Here is a 26,853-nt window from a genome sequence, read left to right on the forward strand (position 1 = left end):
GCCACTGCATTCTAATGGTTTATCTGCTTTGTCCTCATAAGGAGGAATTTGCATAGATGCAGCATTCCTATTCGAAATTTGATTTCCCCCTACCTCCTCTCGTCTCGCCACCCCGCTTCTAGTTCCTTCTTTCCTCCATGCCCCGCTACGAATATAAGGCGCCGCCCCTGCCTCCACTACGGCACCCCTAGCTTTCTCTCCTTTTTTCACTCCCACCTTCCTCCCTTCTCTTACGGCGCAGTTGAGGTTTCCACTGAGTATGAGCGCCATTTCCATTCCTCAAAAACCCCCCACGGGACGAGCGCTGCTAAGAAAGTTGGGTAGGGACACGAGCGGACTGGTAGACAGATACGCGGACGTACCAACAAACAAAAGTGTTAAGTAGACACCCCAATACGCTGACTCGAGAAATTATTGAAGCTGCTGAAATCGCCCGGCTAAATGACGCATGTATCAGTAGTCCCTCCTTATCGTTGTCAAAGAAAGAATTAGAATTTCTATCTGCAAGGAAGTAATGCTGCTGTATCTGTTTGGTATTTTTTGTGTTCGTGGACAAGTGTGTATCAACCCTATGTGTTCTTTTTGTTGCTTAGAGCCTGATGTATTTATTTCCACGTTCCGAGCAATAAATCTTTAGTTGAAAGTCAGCGCTTGTCTTTGTGTATCTTCCTGTGGTCCTTGTCTTTTCGCGCTGTTCTTCTTGAACATGGCATACCAACTCGCCCAAGCATCAGTCCTAACGTACCGGACCACCTTAGGAAAACCATTAACGTAGGACCATTGCCGAAAAACATGGACCCCAATCTTCACGAAAACAGACGAAAAGCGAGGGCCGAGTACGTGGAGAGAACGCTAGCCCAGTTAGACAACACCGTATACACAGACGCTGCCGTATATCCGCGCGAGAGAGAACGCGTAGCCGCGACGGTAGTGGTAAACAAGGAAGGAAACATGATCACGTGTGCCACGGCAAAGGTCGCCGGCACAGCGGAGGCCGAAGAGATTGCCGTTGCGCTGGCGGCAGCAGAAGGCTACAGAACGGGCCGATCTCTCAACATACTGACGGACTCGAAGGAGACGTGTAGGAACTACACGAGGGGCAGGATCAGCAGAACAGCCCTTAAAATACTCAGCGGGGTAACCTCCGCCGAGGAGAAACCCAGGCATAACCTAATCTGGATCCCGGGCCACGCGGGCATAGTGGGGAACGAAAGGGCAGACAGCCTAGCTCGAGGTAACGCATTCCGAGCAGGGCAGTCAAATGCTCCGGAGCTCCGCCTACGGGCTTGCGAGGGGGGATACGCAGAGACCTTGCACTTGCATAGGGGAGCTAGAATTAGATATCCACCACCACACAAAGCCCTAACAAAGGAGGAAGCGACCGGCTGGCGCAGATTACAGACCAACTCCTTTCCTAACCTACACATACTTAATAAGATGTTCCCGACACAATACAGAGCCACCTGCCCTTGGTGCGATGCCACACCTACACTTTATCATATCACGTGGGAATGCGAACGCAACAAAGCATTCCACCAACACGAACACCCGAGTGCGGAGCAATGGGAGAGTCGGCTCACTAGCGGCGAGCTCGCGACCCAAAGGGCCTTAGTGCAGCACGCGACTGATGCAGCACGACTCAGTGGAGCCTTGGAATAGGGGGCCCACCCTTGCTGACGAGAAGCCTCAAGTCGCCAGCGCCAGAGAAGACGACGGAGACTTCACAACCGCGAATCCCTTGAAAGATACAATAAAGTTTTCACTCACTCCTCAAAAACCAATGATTTTGATGCTGTTCTGCCTTGAACTTTTAAGGCTAGGGCCGGATTTGTGGGTAGTTTTTGAAATGGGTGGTTAGGAGGGCAGTCCTATTTCCGCTGGGCATTTTTTTACTTTCTTCATCGAAAAAAAAAAAAAAACAGGTGGTTTTAATGGTTTTTTTACATAAAATTCCGCACTGAGGTCCACCCGCCGCCACTTTTAAATAAAACACTCCTCTGCTTTCGCGCTCCTCTTCACGCACGTGACACCGTCTAGCACCGGACTGCGATGGCTTGTAAAAAATTGCACCCTAGTTAGAACCAAACTAATATGAAAGGGCTATATATTACCACATTAGGGAGATAGAGTGAGCATCTTCGTTGAAGCACCTCGAGAGTCGGTATCCTTTGTTTACATATGCAGTCATACGTGCTCGCACGTGTCAGAAATTTATCTTTTGCGCAATTATTTTGGCTAACTATTTTAATTTGTACTAAGCACTTCGCCCATAACCATATATGTAATTGTGTTTGGGAACCTATATGGAAGTGAAATTCTGCGTTACTGCAGTCCTCGCTCCTGCCGTTCTGATCTTCGTTTTGTGGACGCTACGTGCATATATACCGATGCATCTCTGCCCGATGTCAGCAGGTCGTGTGCATGATGTGGTGTTCTATCAACCGACCGACCGATCGACCGACCCGCCTGTCTCTCTGTGGCTGTTGACATTTCATTGCCCTGCTGACTCCCATTGCAAACGTTTCAGCAGTGCCTATTCCGGGAAACGTAGATTAAACGTCGCATGTGGGCACAGTGATCGAGTTTCTGTTGAAACTGTTAAACGCTGAAGCCGATTGCCTTCGTGTATATATGAAGGATTCGCCCACTGTAATAAGTTCATGGAACGCGCGGATTTGACGAAGATGTCTAATTATTTTGCATGCATGACTCATCGCTTCAGATTTGACGACGATTAGCACACTATGAATTAGGCTTCGTATATCTGATAACTGCGTTCCATACACTTTTGATTACGGGATCCGGCACTGTGCGTAATTGGCCAGACAAAACAAAAAGATCTGATTAAGTTCGGATATGTCTGCCACAAACGTAAACACGGTCGCCACAGGGCCTTCGCGTTCACCGCCGCTTTCGGCGTATGCGAAGTTTCGAGTTGCCGAGAGGCACAGCCGTCTCGCGAACTCTATAGCCGTAGCAGAACCGGATACGGGACTCCTATAGCTGAGCTAGGCCGCCGGCAACGGTCCGTGTAAACAACGACGCTCATTCTTTCCTTGCATGTGGAGCTAGCAACGATGCCCGTCTGCAAGGGGAGCTTCCGGCCGCCGTTTCGAATGTACGGAGCCGGTCGACAACGGATGCACCTGCGGCGGCACAGAACGACGTTGGCTGAAATCCAAACCTCTGTACGGCACGATATTGTGTTTCTCAGTGATGGCGTGCTGTAATATTATATGACAGCTGCAAACAAGCTGCATACCCGCACCATACCCTTTCAGTTACATCAAAGCACCTTCTGTGGGGAGTAGCACTACATCACGTAATCTGTAAGTTCCATATATAACATCCAAAACCACTCTTCAGCCTACATCTATAAAAAAATTAGAACTGTTTTTTGAGGAAAGGAAATGGCGCAATAACTGTCTCACCGAAAGAAGAAAGGAAGAAAGAGGTGCCGTAGTGGAGGGCTCCCGAATAATTCGACCACTTGGGGATCTTTAACGTGCACTGACATCGCACAGCGCTCGGGCGCCTTTTGCGTTTCGCCTCCATCGAAACGCGCGGCCGCCGCGCCGGGTTCGAACCCTGGAACGCCGGCTCAGTAGCTGAGCTCCTCAACCACTGAGCCACCGCGGCGGGTAAGGAACCTCCATAGAAATGCGACCGCCACGGCTGAGATCAAACCTGCATTTTTCGGGTCAGCAGCCAAGCACCACGACCACTCAGCCACTGCGGCGGCACTGTTTTTGAAGGGGGTGGGCATGTCATGGATACTAGAAAACGCTTTTCGGTCCCCGCGCTGGCGGGAAGCGCACGTTTTCCGATTGTGGGGCCGAATTTATGGTGGCTCCTCTTCGCTCTAACCGAGTTGTGCTGTCACGGTCGTTCGTTTCATCCGAGACGCAACGCCATTGCTCCGACATATATTTTGACGGTAACACGCGTACCACCCTCATTCGCAATAAGCGAGCGTTCGTTATAACCACGGCCGTTATAAATGGACTCAACTCCATATACACCTTGTAATGATGATGTCATTTGACCATATGCTCACAAAATGCGCTCCAAGGCGGAAACTCACGCTCCTGTAGTGCGATAGAATTGCTAACGTATGTGGCGCCAGCGTTATGAATATGAAACTAGCGCATCAATAAAGGTCATCTCTCTCTTCGTGATGAGAATATGCTATTGTTTCTAGAAAAGACACTGCTCGCTTCTAACGGCTTGGTGCTGAGAAAAAAAGTTTAACCCGTCACTCGAGTTTCTGTTAGTTTCCTTTTTATTAGCCTCTCGCTCTTATTTCATCCTATATCAGCGGGTGTCATCTTTGTCTACAGTTGAGTTCTCGCTGCTTCACTACGTAAGTTTTCTGGCACTATAAAAAAAGGCACGAAGCCCGTTCACGCTCTCTTCCGGTAAAGCAAATATCGTCCACTCCGCCGACACCCAGGTCTTCGCTGTGACGACACAGCGACACTGCATTTCATTGATACATCATCGTGGTTTACGGGCGAATGGCGGATGACACCTCGTCGGCTGTTCTCGGCTGCCCTCACTCTTTTTCGCTGCGACGTTCATTCTGGTACAAAAACAAACATAATTTAGTTTCTTGGCCTTTTTTTCTTTATTGCGACAGCGTGCTCGCTGGCATGAAGCATGAAGTATATTTACACATACAGATACTCGCCGAAATCTCGAAAGAGGTCCAGTAACGTCCGGTGGTGTTGTCCAAAATTCCATTTTTCTACATCCTGCGGTCGACCCGGAGGCGTTCCGTACCGGGGAAGGTGTTTCTGGCGGATGGAACGCAAGGAGGGGCGGGTCCAGAGGAAGTGTCTAGTGTCCGCCTCGCAGACAGGAACGGTACACAGGGGGCAGGAGTCGCGGAGAGGGACACGGTGCTGTGCAGGCCGCGACCAGGTTACAGCTGGGGTGAGGGCGACACGCAGGCGTAACCTTCGCAGCAAGATTTCTTCCCAGCGCGCAAGACCGCCATGGAGGTCGGTATACCATCACTTTGGGAGAAGTGTGGCGCGGAGCACCGTAGGTTTTCTTTTTGTAGGAGGAGTATTGTCACCGGGGAGGTTGGGGCCGATTGAGGTGTTGAGTCGTGACTTGCTCCACCCACCAAGGCTTGTGAGGGGTGTGCATTTCGACGGATCCATCGTACACGTACTGAGAGGGAGAACTTTTCAAATATGTCCTGAATTTCCTGTGCCAATAAGACGGAGTTCAGAACACGCCGCAGACTACGGATGGCGCCTGAGCAGTCTGTGAGGATGTCAAGATGGTTTATAGAGGAGAAGAGTGGACAGAGGGGGCTTAACGCGTACCGAATGGCCAACAGCTCCGCCTGTGTCGACGGCCAGGCAGGGGAGAAAGCGTATTAACATGTTGTGTTAATGTTCACATATTTCATCTCTTTTTTTTTTTTTACCGCGCACGCGGGCGCACTGTTCCGGAAGAAAGCTAATCACTGGTGTCCTTGCCTCCTTATAATCGAGTTTTCATATACCTCGGCGCGCACCATGAGGTGCTATCTCGAGACGACAGGTTCACACCGACAGCGCACGTAGGCGCCACTGTAAAAAAAAAAAACAAAAAAGCTCCAGTCTCTTCGTCATCGAGAGGAGCATGAAGAGGAGCATGAAGAGGAGCATGAGAGGAGCATGAAAGTGCTGTCCAAGATGGATTATATATATGATGCTAGCCGAATTCTTCAAATGGGTCTCGTCCATGTCATGCCGCGCCACATACACCACAAAGCGCTTCTGCCGCCGACTTCACGTTCACAACCATGTACGCACGAGTCGACGACACAAGCCTGTAATCTTATACTGTGCTTCAAGTGAAACTGAACCTCGTTCAAGGTCTGGTCCCATGCCAAACACAGCCATAACATCAGCGGCGCCGCTCAAGCCCGCATATCGGACCGTTCATCCTTTCAGCCGCCCTACCTACACTCTTAGGAAAAAGGGGCTAACAGGGGCCGAGAGGTTAGCCTTTTCGGGGACTAACTGACCTGACACTGGCATTGGTCCTTTTTGGGACTAACTGCAAAGGGCGTAACTGTTGGATCCCTTGGAAAGGATGCAACAGTTTAATAAATAATGCAAACGACGCGTGATTTCCAGCGTAACTTAGAGCGGGATAGTTTCCGACGGAACTTGACACACATAACAACGATAAAGGAAACAGAAATAAACATACATGAAAACACCAGGATTCAAACCGACAACCTTTGGATTATGAGCCGAGCGCGGATATGACTAGGCCACCACAGCAGACGGTCCAAGGTAGAAAATAAAAGCCTTATATGCGAAACACACACATTATCTGTCTTTACCGCTCAAATTGTTGTCAAACTGTATTGCTGTTTAGAGCACAGTATGGTGGTTTTGCTGTCATATGCTTTTGCAACAACCTGCGCTCTGCGCATAAGGTGGACTTCTTTCTTGCAATTGGCACCTGCACATTACATACAGCCTATTGAAAAAAAATATAGAAGGCGATGGTTCACTTCGTTTTTTGTTACTGGTGGACAGCGGTGACAGGGAATTGACTGCTTGCCACTAACCGATTCGCTAAGTGTCGCCGGTACTTACACAGCATCACATAAGCTCGTAAACAAACGGCAACGATATGAAACTAGGCACGTATTGAGGCTCGTAGTATTTGTTTATGCACTTGCTCAGCTGCCAGCCGTTTCGGTTGCACGAAGCCTTTTTCTCATGCAAAAGAGTCTATCCGCTTCGTCACAGGCAGCGGCGGTGCTCTCACTGGCCTTAGACCATGCGCTTAAAAAATCGAGTAAGTCTTCTCGCGTGATTTTCGCGTGCTACTATGCCGCGATTCGCCCCCCTTTAGTCACTTTCTCGGCAGTTAGTCCGTTGAGTTTGCGCATGGCGCGCATTTTTGGCAAGAAGAGTGTCGTGTGCAAATTTAGGGACTAACGGGGCGCTTTGAGGACTAAAGTTGTCTTTACTCCCCCCAAGGCCAGTTTTTTTCTTAGAGTGTATTCTAGTCTGTCCTCGTGTCTGTTCGTTGTTTAGACCCAAGGCGGGCCCAAACAAACGCAAGCCGGGACATTTCACAAGCAGATGCATTTGCACCGGAACCTTGAACGGATAAAAATGGCTCTGCCGTTCGGAGCGAGACCCGAGACCCGTATATAAACCTGACTCCTTCATTGCCAATGCGGCCGCAAACCGTTTTACTTCGCAGAATGAAACAGTAACGAAGTGAAAACACTTGCCCCGCTGAGCGAGCTTTAGTAATGTTTCGAAGAACTCTCATAAGACAAGTCTGTCAATTCGCCCCAATGACTGAAAAGGAAGCGGTGAAGCGAGTAGAGGACACAAGCAGATGCATTTGCACCGGAACCTTGAACGGATAAAAATGGCTCTGCCGTTCGGAGCGAGACCCGTATATAAACCTGACTCCTTCATTGCCAGTGCGGCCGCAAACCGTTTTACTTCGCAGAATGAAACAGTAACGAGGTCTGTCCTGATATACCCAAAACCTAAAGCCCGATTTACGAAAGAGAACGCTGGTGGGGGATTTATACGGCGATTATTCTGCTTCCTTACTTTTTCCCCCGCCTGCGTACACGGCGGGCACTACTACAGTGTACTATAAAAGCGCTACACACTTCCCGTTTAGTGTGTTTGCCTTAGTGTGTTAGTACATTTGTGCAGCAGTCAAGCATCGCGTTCGTTAAAATGGCTGTCATGATGAGCACACTGTGATGGCACGACGCTGGTCGATATCCGCAGCGATGTGATTACGCGGAAGCGTATCAGACAGTAAGATGTGTCACTAATGTAAGCGACATCCGGCGCTGAGGTCTCGCGCATCGTTCTCCATGCACCATGTCCTCATGCCAGCTTCAACGTGGAGATCGCTGTGTACCGTACAGCCGATAATTGAGTAAAATATCACACGAAGCACTACATATACTGCTTTAGGGCATTTACATGTTATTTCTGAGCGAACAAGCAGGAAAAAAAGCGCGTTTCAATTTCTGAAAAAAAAAAAAAGCGGCGGGGCACTAAAGAAGGAATAACACAGCAGTTGCTCTATGATATGAATGGATGTGTGGTAGACGATGTGAAAATTAGCAGGATAAACAAACTGGTCAGAAGCGCGAACACTGTGTGGGTATATGTACAAACGCCGTTATCGAATGTTTAATAATGGTGTGTATGGATACGCGTGTGAACGTTCCGATTGCAAACAGCGCGGAAGAGAGCGGCCAGTGCTTCTTTCGTCGCCAGTATGCAACATTTCAAACGTGGGGCTAGACAGGCGCGACGTGCCGACGCAGCTAGCTCCCTCCTCAGCGCTACACTCAGTGAGGTCCGCACCTCCTGCAAACTCCTACATGTCCTCTCGAGACACGGAGTGTAAAATATATCACCGATTTATGTTTCTGTTTCTTTTTTTAAATGCTTAAGAAATGATAATAGACGTTTTAGCACACTGGAGACGTATTAAAGATTTACAGGGCGATAGCCGGGCGCGTGCGCAGACGGCGTCCAGTGAGCCTGTATACCTCTCAAAAACGTCTAATAGTATCGTTTTCAAAGAAAACACGTATTCCAGAGGGGCCTGAAGCCCCTCCCCCAAAAGAAAATCGAGCTAAACTACTCCCCCCCCCCCAAATCACCCCAACCCCCCGGTTCAAAAATTACCTTTTTGCCCCCCGCGAAAAATATTTTCCGGCTACGTGCCTGTTTTAAAGGATTAGTGGAACACCTACTGCGTTTCAAATTTAACGATTCTGTACCCAATACTTAAAATTATCGAAATTCTGAAGCTCGGAAGCGAATCACATCTCCCTTTTCACTGAAATTGGTGCTTATGCGTGTTTATCGCGCTGTTGCGAGGGCTAACAAGTGCTTAAAAGTGCTCTACCGCCGGTTGGAATGCAAACGAGGCCGTTTGCTTTTTTTTTTTTTTACCGCTACCTTAAAATGAACTCGCATTGGCTGCCACCTCTTTGAGAACTCCTGAAGAGGAGCGAAATGATTCCACTTTGATCATATTCACTCTATAGTAGCACAGGTTTCAAAAGTGTCTGAGAAAGGGATTTTTACTGCACTAAGGTTCTGTCGTCCAATAGACTGGACAAACTTTCCACTCCCGGGCCTCAGTGACGCCGTGGCGCCTATACAGCGCTCATATGTAGAGCAGACAGCTGTCTAGACGCTTTGAACCACTTATAAGAAGTGAAAGACGCATGAAATTATTCAGTGCTCTACCCTATTACACGTAAGTACGTATGTCGAGAACTTATCAGACATTTTCCACTTATAGTAAGGTACAATTATGTAAAAAGCATGAATTCACGTACAGGCAGATAAATACGGACACCAAAAAGGTGCTTCGTATGATTACAGGCCGTCTCTTATGTCGTATTCGAGCTCCGAACGAAATGGTTTCACGTATATTCGTTGCAAGTGACGTACAGCTAAACTCTAAGACAATTCAAGCTGCTGTTTTAGAACAAGAAGTTTCTTACTACTGCTGTTACTACTGCTAGTGACTACTACTATACGGCTACTACGACTACCAATACTATGGCGTAAACAAAAAAAAAAGGAGGAATGTGGGAGTAAGTGCATATTCCACAAACATACAGCGACTGCCAGAGAAAAGACTAAGTTGAGGACGGACGGTGATTGCACGAGCAGACATTTACCGTGCACCCATTCACGTTCCTACGTTCGTTGCACGAGCAGACGGCGAAGCATCTTTCTTCTGTTCGATTTATAGGTGTATGATAAACAATGAAGAAATTGTGCGAAAAGATCTTACCTTCTCGATCTTGAAGAAGGGACGGCCACCTCAGGCTACTTGGAACAATAGGAGCTCTGTCCCTCTCCACGCTCTCGGGAGTCTGCGCGAAACACAGAAGTGCAGCGCCGCACAGTCGAGAGAGCACGCAAACAGTTCTGAACGATGAACTCCTGAACAAGTCATTGGCGCCCGCCGTGGGGGCCCCCGTTGAGAAACAAAGTTATTTGTTTTTGTTCCGATATAATTACACGCTGATGCTTCGCTGCCGCAGCAGAAGCGACCTGCAAAGAAAAGATGCGTGCCTCGACCGGTGTTTCAAGAATAGGCGTTCTCGGACAGCCCCCACTTGCTGAAAGAAAGCAGAAAGGAGGGCAGAAGGAAAACAAAGGAATAAAGAAAGATAACGAACGGAAGGAGGACGAAGGAAAAAAAGGAAAGAATGGACCATGGACCAGAGAAAAGGAATAAATAAATAAACAAAGAAAGAAAGAAAGAAAGAAAGAAAGAAGAAAAAAAAGAAAGAAAGAAAGAGAGAAAGAAAGAAAGAGCGAAAGTGAGAAAGAAAGAAAGAACGAAAGTGAGAAAGAAAGAAAGAAGGAAAGAAAGAAAGAAAGAAAGAAAGAAAGAAAGAAAGAAAGAAAGAAAGAAAGAAAGAAAGAAAGAAAGAAAGAAAGAAAGAAAGAAAGAAAGAAAGAAAGAAAGAAAGAAAGAAAGAAAGAAAGAAAGAAAGAAACTCCTTTCTTTTTACGTGGCCCTGGAGCGTCTCTGAACGGCAAACCCCAACCACAACCGATATCTGTGCTGATTATCAGTCAATAAACCAATCAATCGGTCAATCGGTCGGTCGGTTCGGTCGGTCGGTCGGTCGGTCGGTCGGTCGGTCGGTCGGTCGGTCGGTCGGTCGGTCGGTCGGTCGGTCGGTCGGTCGGTCGGTCGGTCGAGATGTGCTAAGGGTGCCACCTCTCTCTGTATACGATGCATGCTATGTGGCTGGCATCGTCAAGTGATCACCATCGTCACCACCAAGAACAGGGATGCTATCGCAGAGTTTCTAGTCGAGTGTGCTAGAACAGGCGACTGCGACAGAGACTTGATTCATTGGCAGCTGCTGAAACAAACAATTCCCAAAGACGTTTGAGACTGCGTAACCGGGTGGAAGTAGTTCGGCCCATGCGAGTTTCTATGGTCAGTTCCTGAGGTGAACGTGCGGGGCACTGGAGAAGAGGTAGAAGAAGAGGATGACGCAGAAAGGTGACCACCGCGCTGGCGAAACAGCTTGTGCAGATCGGCCACGCATCCCTGCGCGACCTGAGCCGTTGGAAGTGCAAGGCGAAGGCAAGGACGCCAGGACTGAGACCGCGCACGACACGCACGCGGACGCTGCAGGCGAGATACTGCCGGCTGCCTCGGCGCCTTCCCGCTCGCCGCGTGCGGTCAGCAGCCCGCAGGGTGAAGGGCGAGCTCGCGCGGACGACGTTCCTCGCGTCCTGCTGCTTCCCAGTGAAGCGAACGCCTCCGAAGACGACTCACACGGCGAGTACATATGCACGGGTGCTTCGCGTTTCGCAGCCCATGAGGGCTTTTTCATTTCTCTTTCCCTTCCACCATTTGTGACGACAGCTGTGTAAATAATTGTCTCCCGACGCAGTGTTTCATAAAGGTGAGCTTCCGCGTTCACCTGCTCACCACTGAAAGTGTTTTCCTCGTAAGCCGGGTAGAGCATTCTCTCGAGAACGTGTGTGGTCAAATGATTAGGTTAGTGCCTAGCTGTGATGTCTTTATAGGGTGGGCGTGTTCATGGAATGGGAGGGCGTGTTTGGCACTTCACGGGAAGAGGATATTCGCATTCGATTCGGGAGTAATGTACGTTTGATTCGCTTGCAGTGCAATGTTAAACGTAACATATTTGTTAGCATCCCCTTCATCGCGGTTACAGCTCGTCCTGTCAAAAGCCAATGAGATGCTAAGCTGCTCAGGAAAGGCCTTATGTGTACAACTGCGGTGACCAGCTCTTCTGGCGTAGATTGGTGGCACATTCTGTAGACCTCTCCAAAGGAGTCCTGCACTGATGTGCAGGAGGAGAAGAAGGATGAGTCATAGTTTAGTGACCACTGGAGATGTTTGCTTGCTAGTCTACCTGACAAGCTACTTCTGATCAGGATCGGCCATCTGCTGCGCAGATCCACTGTGTGCATGCAAATAGAGGAGGGTGGTGGTGTGGCAATCCTTAGTTGTTTTGTATGGGTGTGCACATTCTTTGAGCTTCTATAATGCTGACAGTGCATTATTCTCCTAGTACGCATTACCGTGCATTCCGGTGGGGAACGATGTAATGAGAGTAAGGCTGTGAAACATTGCTGGAACTGTGGCCTCACCGAGTGACTGCAACACGCACGCGCAACAGCGTCGCTCATTTCTGCATAGATAAAACAGACTCCGGGCTGAATGCGTGCAGGAGCCATGGTCCGCTCTCAGCCGCCGCCACCGCAGAGCAGCGGGCATTCCGCGCAGGGGCGGCGTCTGGGCGAGCTGAGCACGTGCCAGTCCTTCCTGACCATCGCCGCGCTGGCACTGCTCGTGGCCGGGCTGTGCGTGGCCACGATGCGCTTGCTGCACTTAGCTGACCACCAGGCGAAACCGCAAGATCAACAGCAGGAACAGCCAGGTGCATCCCCTGAAGGAGGCGCCTCAGTCAAGGACCTCCATCACCGTCTGCAAGAGCCCTCCTTCAGTAACGGCAGCGGTGGACGGGAGGAGCTCGGAACACGACGCGCTGCTTGAAGAACTCCGTGCCCTGCGCTTGAGGACGCTGCCTGCCTCAGCCTCCACTACACAACCTCCGCCCACTTTTCTTTTTCTCGCGTAAACTGCACATGCACGAACACGCGTGAGCGGTTGGAAAGATGTGATTCATAGGCGTGCGTATTTAAATCGCCGGTATACGAACTTTCTCACGAACAGCGAAAAATATAAAAATATAGAAAAACGAACAGGTTCATACAAGAGTTGAAATCCTAGAGATCAGCGACTACATATAAGATGCGTGTTATTCTGCGGTTCCCACGATAGCTCTTTATAGTGACATATAAGAAATCGTTTTAGAAAGTATGTGATGTGAATGGTCGTCCATTGAGGAGTCAGTCAAATTCATCAGCCATTTCTGCTGCAGCAAAGGCATGTGGGTCACAGATATCACTTTTTCTTCAAGCGCTTTTGTAGCAACAGTATTACGTAACTCCGCGGTATAGTTCTCAGAGCAGATGCGATTCGTGACTTGGTTCATGCATTCTCAATTTCAAGGTTGATATGCCGCGACCAGTAAAGTGCGCCCGCAAGAAAAGTTAGGCGAGACTTCCACGAAAACAATTTTGCTTGATATGTCAAACCGATTTTATGAATTCGTTTCGTTAGTTTGTTCGGTTAGAGCGTGCTATGTTTTCCAGAAAACAAAAATTAATTGCCGCTGACTATCCCTACAATGTGATCCCCGAGCTCTGAAGGAATTTATCAAGGGAATTGAATCTAAAGGCGGTTGTGGAGGGCGGTCTAACTCTTTACGGTGCCGTTTTTTTTTTTTTTCCAACGAAAAACATTTTTCTGCCTAAAGAGTACATGCAGACCTCAGGAAAGATAATTTGTTGGTTTACCGGCTCAAAATGTCTATTTACATGTACGTGAAAAATTTCGTACAAAGGGAAAATACTAATAGCAACCGCAACATCGAACTGCCGGGACATGCCAGGCAAAACCCCCAAATGATCGTGCAGTCAGCTTGTTCATCGAAGATTCACATTTGAAATGGCGAAAAAATTGGTGGCAAAGTCTATCGGCACAGAAATGGCGGGTGACATGCTACCCCGCTGGCTTTCGCGAAATATTTACGACGTTCGCTATATGCCATAAAAAACCACATATTGGCGACATAAGGGATACTAAATTCACCTGAAACAAAGAAATCATGGCTAGGTGCAGCACACTATAGCTGTGAATTTGCTTTGTATGCATTCGTGTACAAAGCGCCCTAGAGGATTAAGGATCAGAGAAAACCGGGTAATCCAGTTATTCCTTCCGTACATGGAGTGGTCGCACAGTTTTAGAACTGTAGGCGGCCGTTTTGGCATCAATGTCGTGTTACACAGTGACACCGCCTCGGAAGGTTTTCAGCACGTACGGCATGCTGTCTAAGCATAAATAACTAAAGGACCTGAATGAGGAGTGCATACTTGTAGAATCAAGCATGCGTCGCATTTAGTCCCTCGCAAGCCCACTTTGGTGTACCAACTTCCTTTGTCAAGCGGCAAAACTTGCACTGGATAGACAGGACGTTGTCATAACACGCTTCGAACAGAACACAAACATTTTTGATTCGTGAATCCGCGTCCAGTGAAGAGGAGAGCTTGTGTCGCTAATTCGTCAGAAAACGAGCTGTACAGGATGTGGTTCGTTTTCATTTTTTCTGCGTGTTAACCTATCAGAACGAGGTGACGCATTTTCGCTTTTTGCTCTTCCGTCGTTCTTATCCCTACCCGTCAGTATTGTCTCCGATAGCGTTTCAAATTAAGCGTTTGACCCAATATCTGGAAACAAATACGAGTTGAGTATATGTTGTAACTTGTATAAGCAATGGCTGGGACGCGACATGCTCACTTCGCCCGGAAAGCGGTTCTTTATCTTTTATTGACAGGCTGCATGCGTCATTTCACCATAGTACGCCATGGAGCACCCAAACGAGAACACAAATATCCGAGAGAATGTTATCAGAAACGAGCATCTGTCGAGAGGCTTGGTGGTCACAGGCCGAGGAACTTCTTTATTCCCACCCCACCGCCATTAAAAATAAAATTTTTCACCACCACCACTGAGTAGACGAAGTTTCATGCCATATATTCCTTTCATTTTTTTTTTTAGCGTTCATTTTGCAGTTCTTTCGCTGCACTAAAGCGGGAAAATTCACCGCGATGTAGCACGCCTGGGACAATGGGGGAGCGGTTTGGGAATGCACTGTCATTTTCCCGTGACAGTTCATGCCAAATGAGTGACTCTTCCACCCTGGCCCCAATCAAAGCTTTCTCCATTTTCGTTAGATCATTGTGGTGCCTTCTCTTCATATCTCCTATCTTTCCTGGCTATAAATGATGGCGAGTAGCTGGTCGAAAAAAATATAGCTCTTGGCCATAATATTGCAAAATGCAAATGTTTTACGAGGAAAGAAAAGGCGCAGTGACATTTGGCGGAAACCTGAACCACGCCGTGAAGAAAAGGTTGAAAAAGGAAATAAAAGTTTTGAATTAGTGTGCGTACTCGTGCATACTCATTGCTTAGCATATTAAGCAATGTGTATATGCGAGTATTAGTTGCTAGTTATACCCATATATGCACAGCGCTGAACTCAACGCGCTTTCTGTTCTGGCGAAAACATGTACAGACGGATGAACGCAGGCGCCTGGCTTTGGGGCTGAGCGGAAGTGGTGGAATAATGCGGAAGGCGTCCGGGAGCTCGATGGGACCGTGTGTCCGCCATAACTGCGCAGCTGCGTTCTTCGGTCTCTGCAGGTGGTCTTCAACAAAGAGTAAAGACCTATAAGCGGCAACGGTGATGGACACAAAACCAGCCAAATCAGTTCCGGACTTAAACGCCAGGAACTAACTGGACCAGGAAGTGCCGACCGCATGTGGAGTGAGCCGGGTTATGCGCAACCAACCCCAGCCCCGCTCCTTCCCTCTTTGCTTTTTTTAGGGAACACATGTTCTTAAGATAAGTCCCTCGAATGGACTCCAATTATTCGGGTGTTTAGATAAGTGCCGCAGCTCATCGGCCGAATTATGAGTGCGGTCACGTGGTCTGGACAGGCGCGTGTCGGTGGCCTGTTACATACGTCGCCCAAGCTGATTTGCTGTATATATAAGCGGGCTGCGGAGTGAATACTGTCAAATTTTGGCAGTGGGAGCGCATCGCTTAGACGAAACAATGCTGTCCGCTATTCAGGTACGTGGGAACTGAGCCATGCATGTCTTAAGCCTTCATCTTTCCGCACATTGGCACACGTCCGTAGTCCACGGTCCGCAGAAAGTGCAAAAGCTGGCTTTGCGAGCGACTTGTTGGAATGTAATTAAGCCTCTGATTTGTATAGAAAAAAAAAGAAAGAATGAATGGCAGCTTACTTTCTGTGAGACCAACAGGTCAAAAGTAGTCAGCTGCGCAGACGGTGAAGGAAATACTAGGCCATCAGCACAGCGCTGCCCTTTTTGTGCACCGCAAACGTGACATGATACTTACAAGGATCGCGGTGCGGCTAGTCCTTGATTGCGTTTTTTTCGACTTCGGACGTCGCTAACGTACGCAGAAAACACTGAACTCATCACATTGAGTTTGACTGTCAGACTGAGTCTGACAGTCTGGCACAGACAACGTAACGCGCAAATACTCCTTTTAAATCCCATCCCTTCCCAACTGACAGGTCCTAACCGTGATCGTGGTGACAGTGTCTGCAACGTCTGGACCCTGGCATGCTGCTGGACAGCGACAACCGCCCAACATAGTCTTCATTCTGGCCGATGACCTGGTGAGTAAATCTTGGGCCCAACGCCTCGTAAGCATCACGCACCCAAATGGAGATTCGGTCTAAGCTAATAGCTCCACCCTGGGATTCTTTTCGACAGCGGTTGATGAGGCAAGACCACAAGGACTAAAAATGAAGGAATGAACGAAGATATGCCCTGCGCACGCTTGCTCTCCGCTCTTTAATTCTATATTCGTTTTCTTCACCTTCAGTGATCATGCCGCCCTTTAAGTTTGCCGTCGAGCCCATGTTATGGCGCGCTGAACAGAGAACTTCCAAAATGACAAAATCCGCCATGCAGACGCCGGGCTGTTTGCGACTGTTTGCGTCTATATAGACTTCATTGACCAGCATGGATTTGTCGAAAGAAGTCGACCAGAGGAAGCCAGTCGCGGGAGTCCGCTCACTGTAATCAGCGCTGCTTTCTTCCGCCTGTTTGTCGCTTTCCCCACTCCGCGCACCCGTTCATCCTTCCAGGGCTGGGCCGACGTCAGCTTCCACGGGTCCCCCCAGATCCCGACGCCCAACATGGACGCCTTGGCTGCGGACGGCGTGGTGCTCAACAACTACTACGTGCAACCCGTGTGCACGCCGTCGCGAGCGGCTCTAATGAGCGGCCTCTACCCGATACACACTGGTACGCATGCATCTGCACTGTCACCCCTACCGGCACTGCAGGGGAGAAAAGCTCAAGGGCTTGAGAATGAGGGGCGTGTTCGTTATGTTTTACGTGTATATGAAAGAACCCAGAGAACGTCACTCTTAACAGAAAGGAGTAAAAAGGAGGATGCTGTCCTCTAGCGCACACCCTTCTATAAGAAGGGGTGCGCTAAAGAACAATTCGCTCCTTTTTTACTCCCATATAGGCGTATTCGTGTTTGCAGTGATTTTCCTGCACGAAGCTTTTCCCGCACAAAAATTAGCGGGCATAGTGTGCCTACCACAAAGGAGTGTTTTTGACCAACTGGTGGTCTTAAACCTCCGTTAAAATTTGTTATTCGTGAAGTGGCGTAATTTGAGCACAACATAACAAATGCGTTTTAGAAGCAGGGGTGCCGAGCAGGCGTCTTATAGGCATCACTGTATCAGGCGTTACCTACGCTAAATATTTCCTGATGGAAGGTTCTTGGGCGTTCAAAATGGTCGCTGTACTGATGAACAATTGTTTTCGAAGCGTAAAAACAAAAGCAGTCAGGCCTGGTACGGAGACAGAAGTGCTGCGCAGGTAATGGTTATGGACGCGACGAAATAATTGCAATAAATAAGAAAAATAAGGAAATACTTAATTTGATAAACAGTTTTTTTCATGAAATCTGCTTTTTTCTGTAGTTACAATTAATGAAGAAAAAAGAAGGTCATTTAATGTCATGTACAAGAATTAGCGCTTATACTAAAGCATCTTTTGCTGGACCGGATAAAAAAAGAAACAGTGTAGAACTTTTGGCTGAATAACCCAAGTTTAACCCAAATTTGAGATAAAAAATATATCCCCCAATTTTTACCCCCTGAATTCTGAAAAAAAAGAAAACGATAACAAAGGGCCCTAAGTAGCAGTATATCCTTAGTCTTGTGCACCTTGTATGACCGTTCGCAACGCACGTGCGCTTGTTGTGATTGCAGCAATATGGAGAAGCTAGGGGGTATTTCCGAAGGCCTTCAGGAAAACGCGAGATATTCATAATTTATTCTGTCTCAAGCCTCTAAAGCTCTAGAAATGGCTAATCTGCAGCTGTTTCAGTGGCATGAGAAGCGCTCCGGGTACATTAGAAAAGCACTGTACAATTTTATTTGCTGGAAAAGAATGTGCTTGTGGCCACCATTTCTATTGTATTCAGCATGCCGCGTACCCTGCACCCTCGGTCCTTCACATTAAGAAATAAAATAATAACAGAGAGCGCCCATCACCTCCGTCTTGCTATTAAATGGAGACTGCAGGACAACTATGTACATCCAATTATTGCCCTCAGTGCAAATTGACCCTCTGGCTCTTTCCGGCTATGCTGACGTTTGTCCGCAAAAAGATGCACTCATCGCCGAGACAATTCGATTCAAAATCTTCTCGCCAGTCGGTTCAAACTTGTACACCCTTATACAAAAGGACGCGTTGCCACCGTTTTCTAGTGAATGGAGGTATAGCGTAGCCCCTGAGCGGTTTTCAGTAATGCACTGTCAGCGGTGTTGTGCATCAGAATGCAGGTAAGATGTCTAGTAGGCTGGTTAACTAATATTCAATAGTTAACTTTTTAACTATTACCGTTAGGCTCTTTGTGATTAGAACGCGGTACCCTGTCGATTTCTATTTGTATTCAGTATATTCCTTTAATGCGAGTTCAATTAGTGTGAGATAGCTGAAGCGATTGCACAGGTAGCCAGCACTGACGTTGCTTCGTCACGCAGGAATGCAGAGCCTGGTGATCCAGGTGGGCGAAGCGTGGGGTCTCCCGCTGGAAGTGAAGCTGATGCCGCAGTACTTGAAGGACCTCGGCTACGCCACGCACATGGTCGGCAAGGTGCGCGTCGACGTGTCTACTCTTATGTCTATCCGAAGCTGTGAAAATGTGTATAGCGGCATGTCGACAGACTTCACGGCAGAAAATGAAAGCCCGCCCAGGAGTGCGCGTTTCGAGCTAGTATATTCCTCATTGGACTCAGCTCACTGATAACTCGGTACTGCTTCTTCAGTCACCACGTCAATGAACAACTGAATGGAGACGTTAACAAACGAAGCCAAACATGGCGATATATTCTCACTATGCTCATTTTCCTGAAGGCACATAACTATAGTCATGCCTTCAAAGAGGTACGGACATCAACTTTTCGTTGGGTGTTTTTTTCCTAGAAGTGGTGTGAGCCATTGACATGCATAGATGAACCCTGATATTCGCCTGTGCAAACAAAGTAATTTATAACAACTTTTTTCCTCTAAGTTGTTCCGATTTCGGTTCCAACCACCTAATGGTGGCTTTGACGTCATAGTGGAGTTGAGACAACGTTGTCGTCACATAAGGCACTAAAAACTTCGTTGTTATCCCGGATCTTAGCGCGGGCCGGCGTATGAGGGAATTAAAACGGCTAAGTAGCAATTTTATCGCAGTTTTTTTACGCCTAACGTGATCTCAACGATGTCTGAACTCGTCTGTGGCGTCTTAGCCGTCATCAGGTGGTTGGAACCGAAATAGAAACAACTTGACCCAAAAAAAACTGAATTATAAATTATTTAGCGAACGCAGCAGGGGTGCACCGTAATCGTTTACTCTGTGACTACAACCACCGAAAGTGTTTGTTTTAGTATACGAAAAAAAAATCCACTAAATGAATGTAAGCTTTTCACGGATTTTCTTCAGTTGACCTTCTTTCATGTGCGTCCATAAGCCGGGATCAGAATAGCTGTGACGTGTCCGATGAACAGACCTTTTAAATGTTCATGAAAAATTCGCGTGTCATACTTGCAGTGGCACCTCGGCTACCTCCGTGACGAGTACACGCCCACCTACAGGGGCTTCGACACTTTCTTCGGGTACTACAACGGCGAAGAGGACTACTACAACCACACCCTCAAAGAGGTACACACATGTGTCACGCCCAGCGATGAAATGGCTGCTGCGGAAAACGAAAAAAAGCTACATATTATTGACTCAGTCGGACGTAGAACAGCTCATATGTACCACTCCACCAGAGGCGAACAAAAACAACAAGAGCTTAATACAAGAAACCTGACACCTCTTTCCTGATTCCTCGACGCTTTCAGTAAGTCATACAGCTGAAAAAAATCTGAAGATGGAAACGTACTTGAACATTCTACCATTCTTTCAACACATAAGTGCTGCAATGCGTTTCATCTGCTACCACTTTATTATCCGCATACAGTGCATTCAAAAAGAGATACTGCTGAAAATTCAGCATAAAGGAAGGACTAGCGGTCCTTCAAGATATACGTGGGCGGTGTGAGGCATTTTATCGATCTGTAGTCAAACAAGACTCGACACATATTTCTGAATTTGCGACAAAGCCGTCGTCCGACGTATTTAGCGGCAACTCTATACAACGTTCCCGGCAGGGCGAGCACTTCGGCCTGGACTTCTGGCAAGGCAACCAAGTAGTGAAGAACGAGAGCGGCCACTATTCTACCACGCTGTTCACGGAACAGGCGGTCAACCTGATAAAGAGCCACGACACGTCCAAGGTACTATATGCATGCCCAGCCATATGTCAACGCTAGTGCCTGCATGACGAGATTATTAAATGGCCGTAACTCGAAAGCGATTCGCGCGCCTCCTGTTACAACTCGCTGCCGCTGTGTAAGCAACTTGGGGTCCTGCATTATCTGGATGAAAATAGCCTCCAAGGCATTCTAAAGTATACTGACTGCCCCACCTAAAGCCTCATGTCAAGCACTCGAAATTTAAAAACAAAACAAAGGCTTGGAGCTTTTAGGAGCAAAGCGGTGCGCTGAGGCTTCATTCACTTTCCTGTTGGTTCAAGGAGCATACATACGAGTTTCAAAACCCGCAAGACAGCCTCCCTGTGCGACAGAAATTATTGTACAACGGCACGGTACCTGACCCTGGGACAATAATTAGGTGCAGCGCTAGCATGTTCTAGGCCCACGCAGATTCGCATGTGGTCCGAGCACGCATATGCTTCGTTCAAGGCGACCCGTACGGGACCGCGCAGTGCGGCAGGTGTGTCCATATACGCTCCCATCTGCTCGGACCACAGGCGATGCCAACGCAGCCTATCGCCAAACCGCCGTTGTGCAGGATATTCTGTTATGCAGGGAAGCTGACCTGCCGGTTCTGTAACCCGACTATCACCAAAAGTAAGGTAACCTGGAGACTATAGTGAAGAGCGCTGCGCCGGCTCAGTGCGTTCTTCATGAAGAAGCAATTTCTGCGCAGCCTCTCTTCTTGTACATGAGCCACCAGGCACCGCACGGAGGCGTCGAGGTTCCACTGGCGGCGCCCGAGGAGAACATCGAGAAGTTCTCGTACATCGGAGAGGAAAACCGCACCGTTTACGCGGGTAAGCACCGTTGAAGGACTGAGCGTCAAATACCTGCAGCACACACCTTGCGAAGAGGGCGGCAGTCGGGTTAGCGAAGACTGTCATCTGTAAACCGGAAACTGTTCATCACAGGTGCCGTATAAGGACAGGACATTATGCAGCAGCCTTTTGTCCGCAGACATGGCCCGCCAATGTTTTAAAAATGTTCATATGTTCGTAAGGTATACCTTCACCGGATTATGCGTTCCGCAAAACACCCGCGGTTAGAGGAGAGCAACAGCTTATATAAAAAGAGACGGTAAAAGACTATAGCTTTAAGTATGTTTCATTGTCGGCTTCATGTCTGGCACCAGCTGCGCGTACACGGCTTGCGTTGAAGTAAGCTTCATTCGTTGTAAACTGGTAAGATGTCCCGACTGCATCAGGTAGTATATGAACACATGCCCTATGCAAATTCACAGAACATCTTACAATGCATCTATCGTTCCCCCCTCCGTACCCTAATGGTCCCTTATGATGACATGCTCCTCACTATAGATCCACTCTTCCGGCGCACCTTTTAGTGCCTAGTTGCCCAGCTTAGCGAAGCAGAGGCAAGGTGGACTCGTGGATAGCTTCTCTTTCGGTGCGCAGCCATGGTGGACACACTGGACGACTCCGTGGGCGCCGTGGTGGAGGCCCTGCAGGAGGCGAACATGCTGAGCAACACGGTGCTGGTGTTCAGCAGCGACAACGGTGGGGCTCCGTGGGGCACGCACGCCAGCCGCGGCTGCAACTGGCCCCTGCGAGGCTCCAAGGGCAGCCTCTGGGAAGGGGCTGCCAGGGCCGCCGCCTTCCTGTGGTCGCCGCTGCTCGAGGCCGCAGGAGGCCGCCTGTCCCAGCAGCTCATGCACGTCGCCGACTGGCTGCCCACCCTCTACTCGGCCGCCGGTCAGCTGCCATTCCTCCCTGCATGTGATGCCGCGCTCGCTCGTGCATGCGTCAGGGGCGTCCCAAAAAGATGCTCTCGAGCGTCGCGACTATTGAAGAAAAGCGGAGCAGATCCATTAGGCAGCCACGCAGGCAGCCGGAGTACATGGTGTCAAGTACATGTACTCGTAGCCCAGCACTCACTAACGCGATGACTCATCCTTCCAGCGATTTCTGCGTCCGTGGCGTCTACGCTTCCTCTGTCCGGGGGTTTTGTGTGCGCTAGAAAGATTAATCAGTATTACAAACAAACTAGCCCAGCTGTCTACTCTTACTCGCTAACGAACAAGATTTTGCTTCCCCTGCGCTTGATGAGACTGCCGTGAGCACTTTCTCGTACAGGTATAAGACGGACATGGTTGTCAGTGAATAACTTCGGCTTCGGTACAGGAAAGACTTCGCCGTCTTTCCTCTTGCTCCGTTTCCTTATTTGAGTCGGGACATTGCAACAGTGATCAAAATTACCGCTTCACTCTCACTCTCACAACACTCTCTCCCTCCTCAAATGATCGCGAATATCACCTCTGGCTTTACTATTGTCTTTCGTCCATATTTTCTCCGCACAAGTCGTGTATATACTTAGTCAGCTGCTCTCATCTTAGCGTCTCCTTAGTGATCCAATCAAGAGTCTATACAACGTCATCACTTGGAGCTTAGGAGCAGTCCGAAATCGATGTCAGCGGGCGGTTTGTTTGTTTGTTTGTTTTTTTTTGCTCACGAGTATATGCACATAGAACCTCACATAAGGTGAATACCCCATACTCCGTCATTTTTTAATTTCGTGATTTTCGAGACGGATATCAAGTCACATTCGAGTAGATATGGTTCACAAAAGGAAGCAGTTGCATGAAATGGTGCAGGTTACAAATCTACCGCAGCCTGTCAACAACAGGCGGTGCTCGCGCCATGGTCTGGAGAGTGCACACCAAAACTCACAGCGGGTCTTCCTCCCTCTATCCCTACCGACACAGGGGGTGATCCCGCTGGCTTGGGGCAGCTGGACGGCATCAACATGTGGCGCCACTTGTCGCAAAACCTGCCGTCCCCGCGGACTGACATCTTGTACAACATCGACCCTGTGGCCAACACTGCTGCGCTGCGCCATGCAGACCACAAGCTCGTATTGGGAGTCGCCTTCGGCGGCAGGTGTAGTATATGCGCGCGCATGCGCTATACGGGGACTGTGGACAAGACGGCATTAAAGCCATTCTCTGAGAGAAGGCGACAGACAAGAGAGTTCCACGCATAGGCAGGCATAGTCGAACCTCGTTATAACGAAGCGGTTTGTAACGAAATAATGGATATAACAAAGGAATGAGGATTCCCCTTAGTAGCTCGGTCAACATTGGCTATAACGAAGATACGGCTATAACTAAGTAATCGCCGGGCTCCTTCAGCTTCGTTATAACAAGGTTCGTTATAAAGAAGGTGGCTGTGGTGGCAAGGGCGAAAGAGGTCAAGTTCATGGTAGCGCCTTCTCGTTCATGTTGTCTGGAAAAGAGAGGGGAGAGTATACGACCCTTCTTAGGCAAGTTGGGTGGGCCCTTTCTATTCCCAATCTTCCGTTTTCCTAGCGCACCTTTAGCCTTCCCGCTTTCCTTGCAGTGACATTGTTTTCGTCGACCCTAATAGCTTCGATGCTCAATCCCTTGAGTAATAGCAGAAGCGGGAAAAAGATATATAGCAATGTCTTTTCTGTTTTTGTTCGTCCCTGAGAGCCCACCCTCTGCATTTGTCTCAGGCGCCGGACAAGTTCGAATAACGGCCTTGTTAACCCCAGTTGTCTGTAACGAATTCTGTTGAACACGCGTAAAATACATGCAGGTACGACGATCGCACTCCGATTCCCGGGAATCCGAGGCCCACCGACGACCTGGATGACCTCACATCGCAGTCCAGGGCAGCGGCTGCCCTGCGTCTGCTCTACAACAATGCCAGTCGCGGCGAGCAGGCATCCACCCAGTGGCGGCTCAGGGCCCAGCTGCAGTGCGACGAGCCGGGCGGACCTTCGAACTTCGTGAGCGGTGCGCCACCCTATCTCTTCGACCTGGCCAAGGACCCCTGCGAGCTGCACAACTTGGCCGCGACCGAGACAGAGGTGCGTCGAGGGTGTTCCACATACTGACATAATTGACCATCAGCACGCATTCCCATTGCAGCCAAGGAGTCTCGAGGGACGAGCCGGTGAAGGGAGTAGTGGAGGAGAAACGCAGCAGGTGATGCTAGACTTACAGATTTAGTTCCATCCTATCGACTATTTTCACAGGGCTACACACTATATGAGCCAGTGCTCAGACTTGAGTCGGGGCCATAGAGTGAACTTTGAACACTCTCTACAGACATCTGTAATATGCACATGAAAAAAAAAATAAACAGAAGCACAACTTAACAGGATGGGGGTGAAAATCTAAAGAGAGCAGTGGTGATCACTATATCCTTTGTCTTAAGACACAGCCTGGGCTGTCATACTAATGCCACGCTGGCATTATGATTTTAGCATCACAGTGCGAAGGTGGCTTATTACACATCACTACCTAGATTTACTGGCTTAGACCTGCAGATTCTTGTACCTAGTAGTTTATTACAGAATGCATATAGGTTATTTCATGTTTCTTCAAAACATGGGAAGGTGAGAGATAAAGCTGCAGAGGAGTAGCTTGGCAAGCTCCCACACCCAGTGTTTACGTAGGCAACAGCAGATCATATATACATAATACATATGTATAAGATCAGCACACACAAAGAGTAGAATTGGCAGGAAAAAGAACTAGCAACAAATTTTCCCCGCCAGCAAAACAACATATTCAGAAAGCATTTAGCCCCTTTATCATACAGCACTCCTAAAATAACGAAAGCTTAGCACAACATTCATCAAACGTACAAACGTCACATGCAACATAAACGTTCAACATCGCCTCCAAAATTCAAAATGTGCAACAGCGGTCACAAAAATATAAACATGGTATGATTGACTATGCAGATCATATTACGCTATTCAGCGATCATTTAGGCAAGAAAAAGAAAGATGATACAAGAGCTCTAGCTTAACCGTGCCTGCATGCAACTGAGCGAGTGCAGGTGCACGAGTAACAAACACCTGGCTCCTTTCCCCTTTACAGCTGCTGGCGTCGATGAAACGAAAGCTGGACGAGTACGCATCGACTGCGGTGGCACCGAGAGTGCGACCCGTCGACCCGCAGGCCTTCCCGGAGATGCACGCCGGTGTGTGGGCTCCGTGGGAGAAGGCGCGCTCCCTGTAGCGCCGTCTGGCGAGGCCTTCCTCACGCGTTCTCCCTTGTCGCGCAGTCTGTGTGCACGCTTGTTCCATGCAAGCACGACTTTTATGTTCACGCTCTCTCGCCTTTCTGAAGAAGCACAATCTCTTCTGCCGTCTCTCCATCGGGTTAGTCAACGCTAGAAACCGGCCATTCTGCAGTGACATTAGCTGATCGCCTCTCCTCTCTCTAGCCCGTATAGCCCTCATGCATATAGATTACGGTGAAATTCAGCAAACTCACACTAATTCCACACGAAAATGCTTCCCGTGGTACGCATTAAACCGACCTAATGGTGTCTCAGACCTTGCGTATCTGATGAAGAGCCTCCATCGTTTTCTGTATTCCTAACGCAAACGTTGCAGGCAAATTAAGCATTATTAATGCGAAAGCCCATATATCCTATGCACATTTTGTTTGTTTCGGTGGGTCATCAACATGGCCTACCAACACAAACACAGAAAGAACTTGCTTCCCACATAGACTGTGGTTGTCGAAAATACGAGAAAAAAAAATTTGGTACGCAATTTATTGCGTCGGTCTATTCTACGGGTTAAGCACATGAAGATGAGTGAAGACCCACTTTGTTGGCAGAAACCACTCGCCATTATCGAAGTGTGGAAGCGACTGAATTTTCTACGTAAATGTGCCTAAAATATCGGCAGCGGCTCTACAAAGTTTTCTTATCCTTAGTGCTTTGTAGCCTCACTGGGGCTCGCTGCGCGATCTCTTCACGTCCCTTCCTTCCTTGTGCGCTATGCTGTCAGGTGATGGCTCTGTATGCTTTCTTTCATCAAATATATGTCCTTCTTCTGAGCCGTGGTGGGTGAAAATTTACTGAACATACTGCAGCACAGTTCACTACACTTACGACAACAAAAACGGCATTTCTTACAGTATTACTTAAACGACGTCGTATATTTGAATCATGACACTGGCACCACACTGGCAGAGGCATGATCCCGAGAAAGGTCATCACGACACTAGTTAGACTTAGTCGCAACCAAATAGGTTGTTGAAATTGATTGCTTCTGAAGGAGTCGAATTTGCACAGAGAAGCATGGTGTCAGACAAAACCTTTCTCTGCACTGCTGAATTATTCTATACTGCTTCACAAGTTTTAATCTTACACTAACCATTTAGCGTCGTTGTGTGGTGCCTAAACGTGAGCTCCGTAATACTCATCATGATACTCTGCACGGGGCATTTAAGGTACCAATAAATAAATTAAGCGCCTTCGC

The 26,853-nt window shown here is 48.4% G+C and overlaps 1 protein-coding gene across 3 annotated transcripts; it reads left to right on the forward strand.

Moving 5' to 3' along the window:
- Nucleotides 1–3,117: 3,117 nt before the first annotated feature.
- Nucleotides 3,118–26,385, forward strand: LOC149341049 (arylsulfatase B-like). Of its 3 annotated transcripts, none has more exons than XM_089542872.1 (11): nucleotides 3,118–3,188; nucleotides 16,263–16,367; nucleotides 16,842–17,001; nucleotides 18,762–18,874; nucleotides 19,817–19,927; nucleotides 20,422–20,547; nucleotides 21,263–21,386; nucleotides 22,002–22,298; nucleotides 23,309–23,483; nucleotides 24,162–24,435; nucleotides 25,457–26,385. In XM_089542872.1, the coding sequence occupies exons 1-11, from the start codon at nucleotides 3,141–3,143 to the stop codon at nucleotides 25,595–25,597; spliced, it is 1,674 nt and encodes a 557-aa protein (XP_089398998.1). In that variant the 5' UTR covers nucleotides 3,118–3,140; the 3' UTR covers nucleotides 25,598–26,385. The 3 variants fall into 3 exon arrangements, with proteins under 3 accessions (XP_089398998.1, XP_089399000.1, XP_089398999.1); XM_089542874.1 differs by lacking the exon at nucleotides 3,118–3,188 and adding an exon at nucleotides 15,293–15,481; XM_089542873.1 differs by lacking the exon at nucleotides 3,118–3,188 and adding an exon at nucleotides 15,530–15,790.
- The last annotated feature ends 468 nt before the right edge of the window (nucleotides 26,386–26,853 follow it).

This window comes from Amblyomma mixtum, chromosome 5 (assembly GCF_055824585.1).
Source record: "Amblyomma mixtum isolate Tamu chromosome 5, ASM5582458v1, whole genome shotgun sequence".
NCBI classification, from domain to species: domain Eukaryota; kingdom Metazoa; phylum Arthropoda; class Arachnida; order Ixodida; family Ixodidae; genus Amblyomma; species Amblyomma mixtum.

Excerpts from the sequence above, each read along its gene's own strand:
- LOC149341049 (XM_089542872.1), top strand. The coding sequence starts at position 3,141 with ATGCACCTGCGGCGGCACAGAACGACGTTGGCTGAAATCCAAACCTCT. Across the intron at positions 17,002-18,761 it reads CCTCTACCCGATACACACTG|GAATGCAGAGCCTGGTGATC; the intron begins GTACGCATGCAT and ends TTCGTCACGCAG. Across the intron at positions 21,387-22,001 it reads AAACCGCACCGTTTACGCGG|CCATGGTGGACACACTGGAC; the intron begins GTAAGCACCGTT and ends TTCGGTGCGCAG.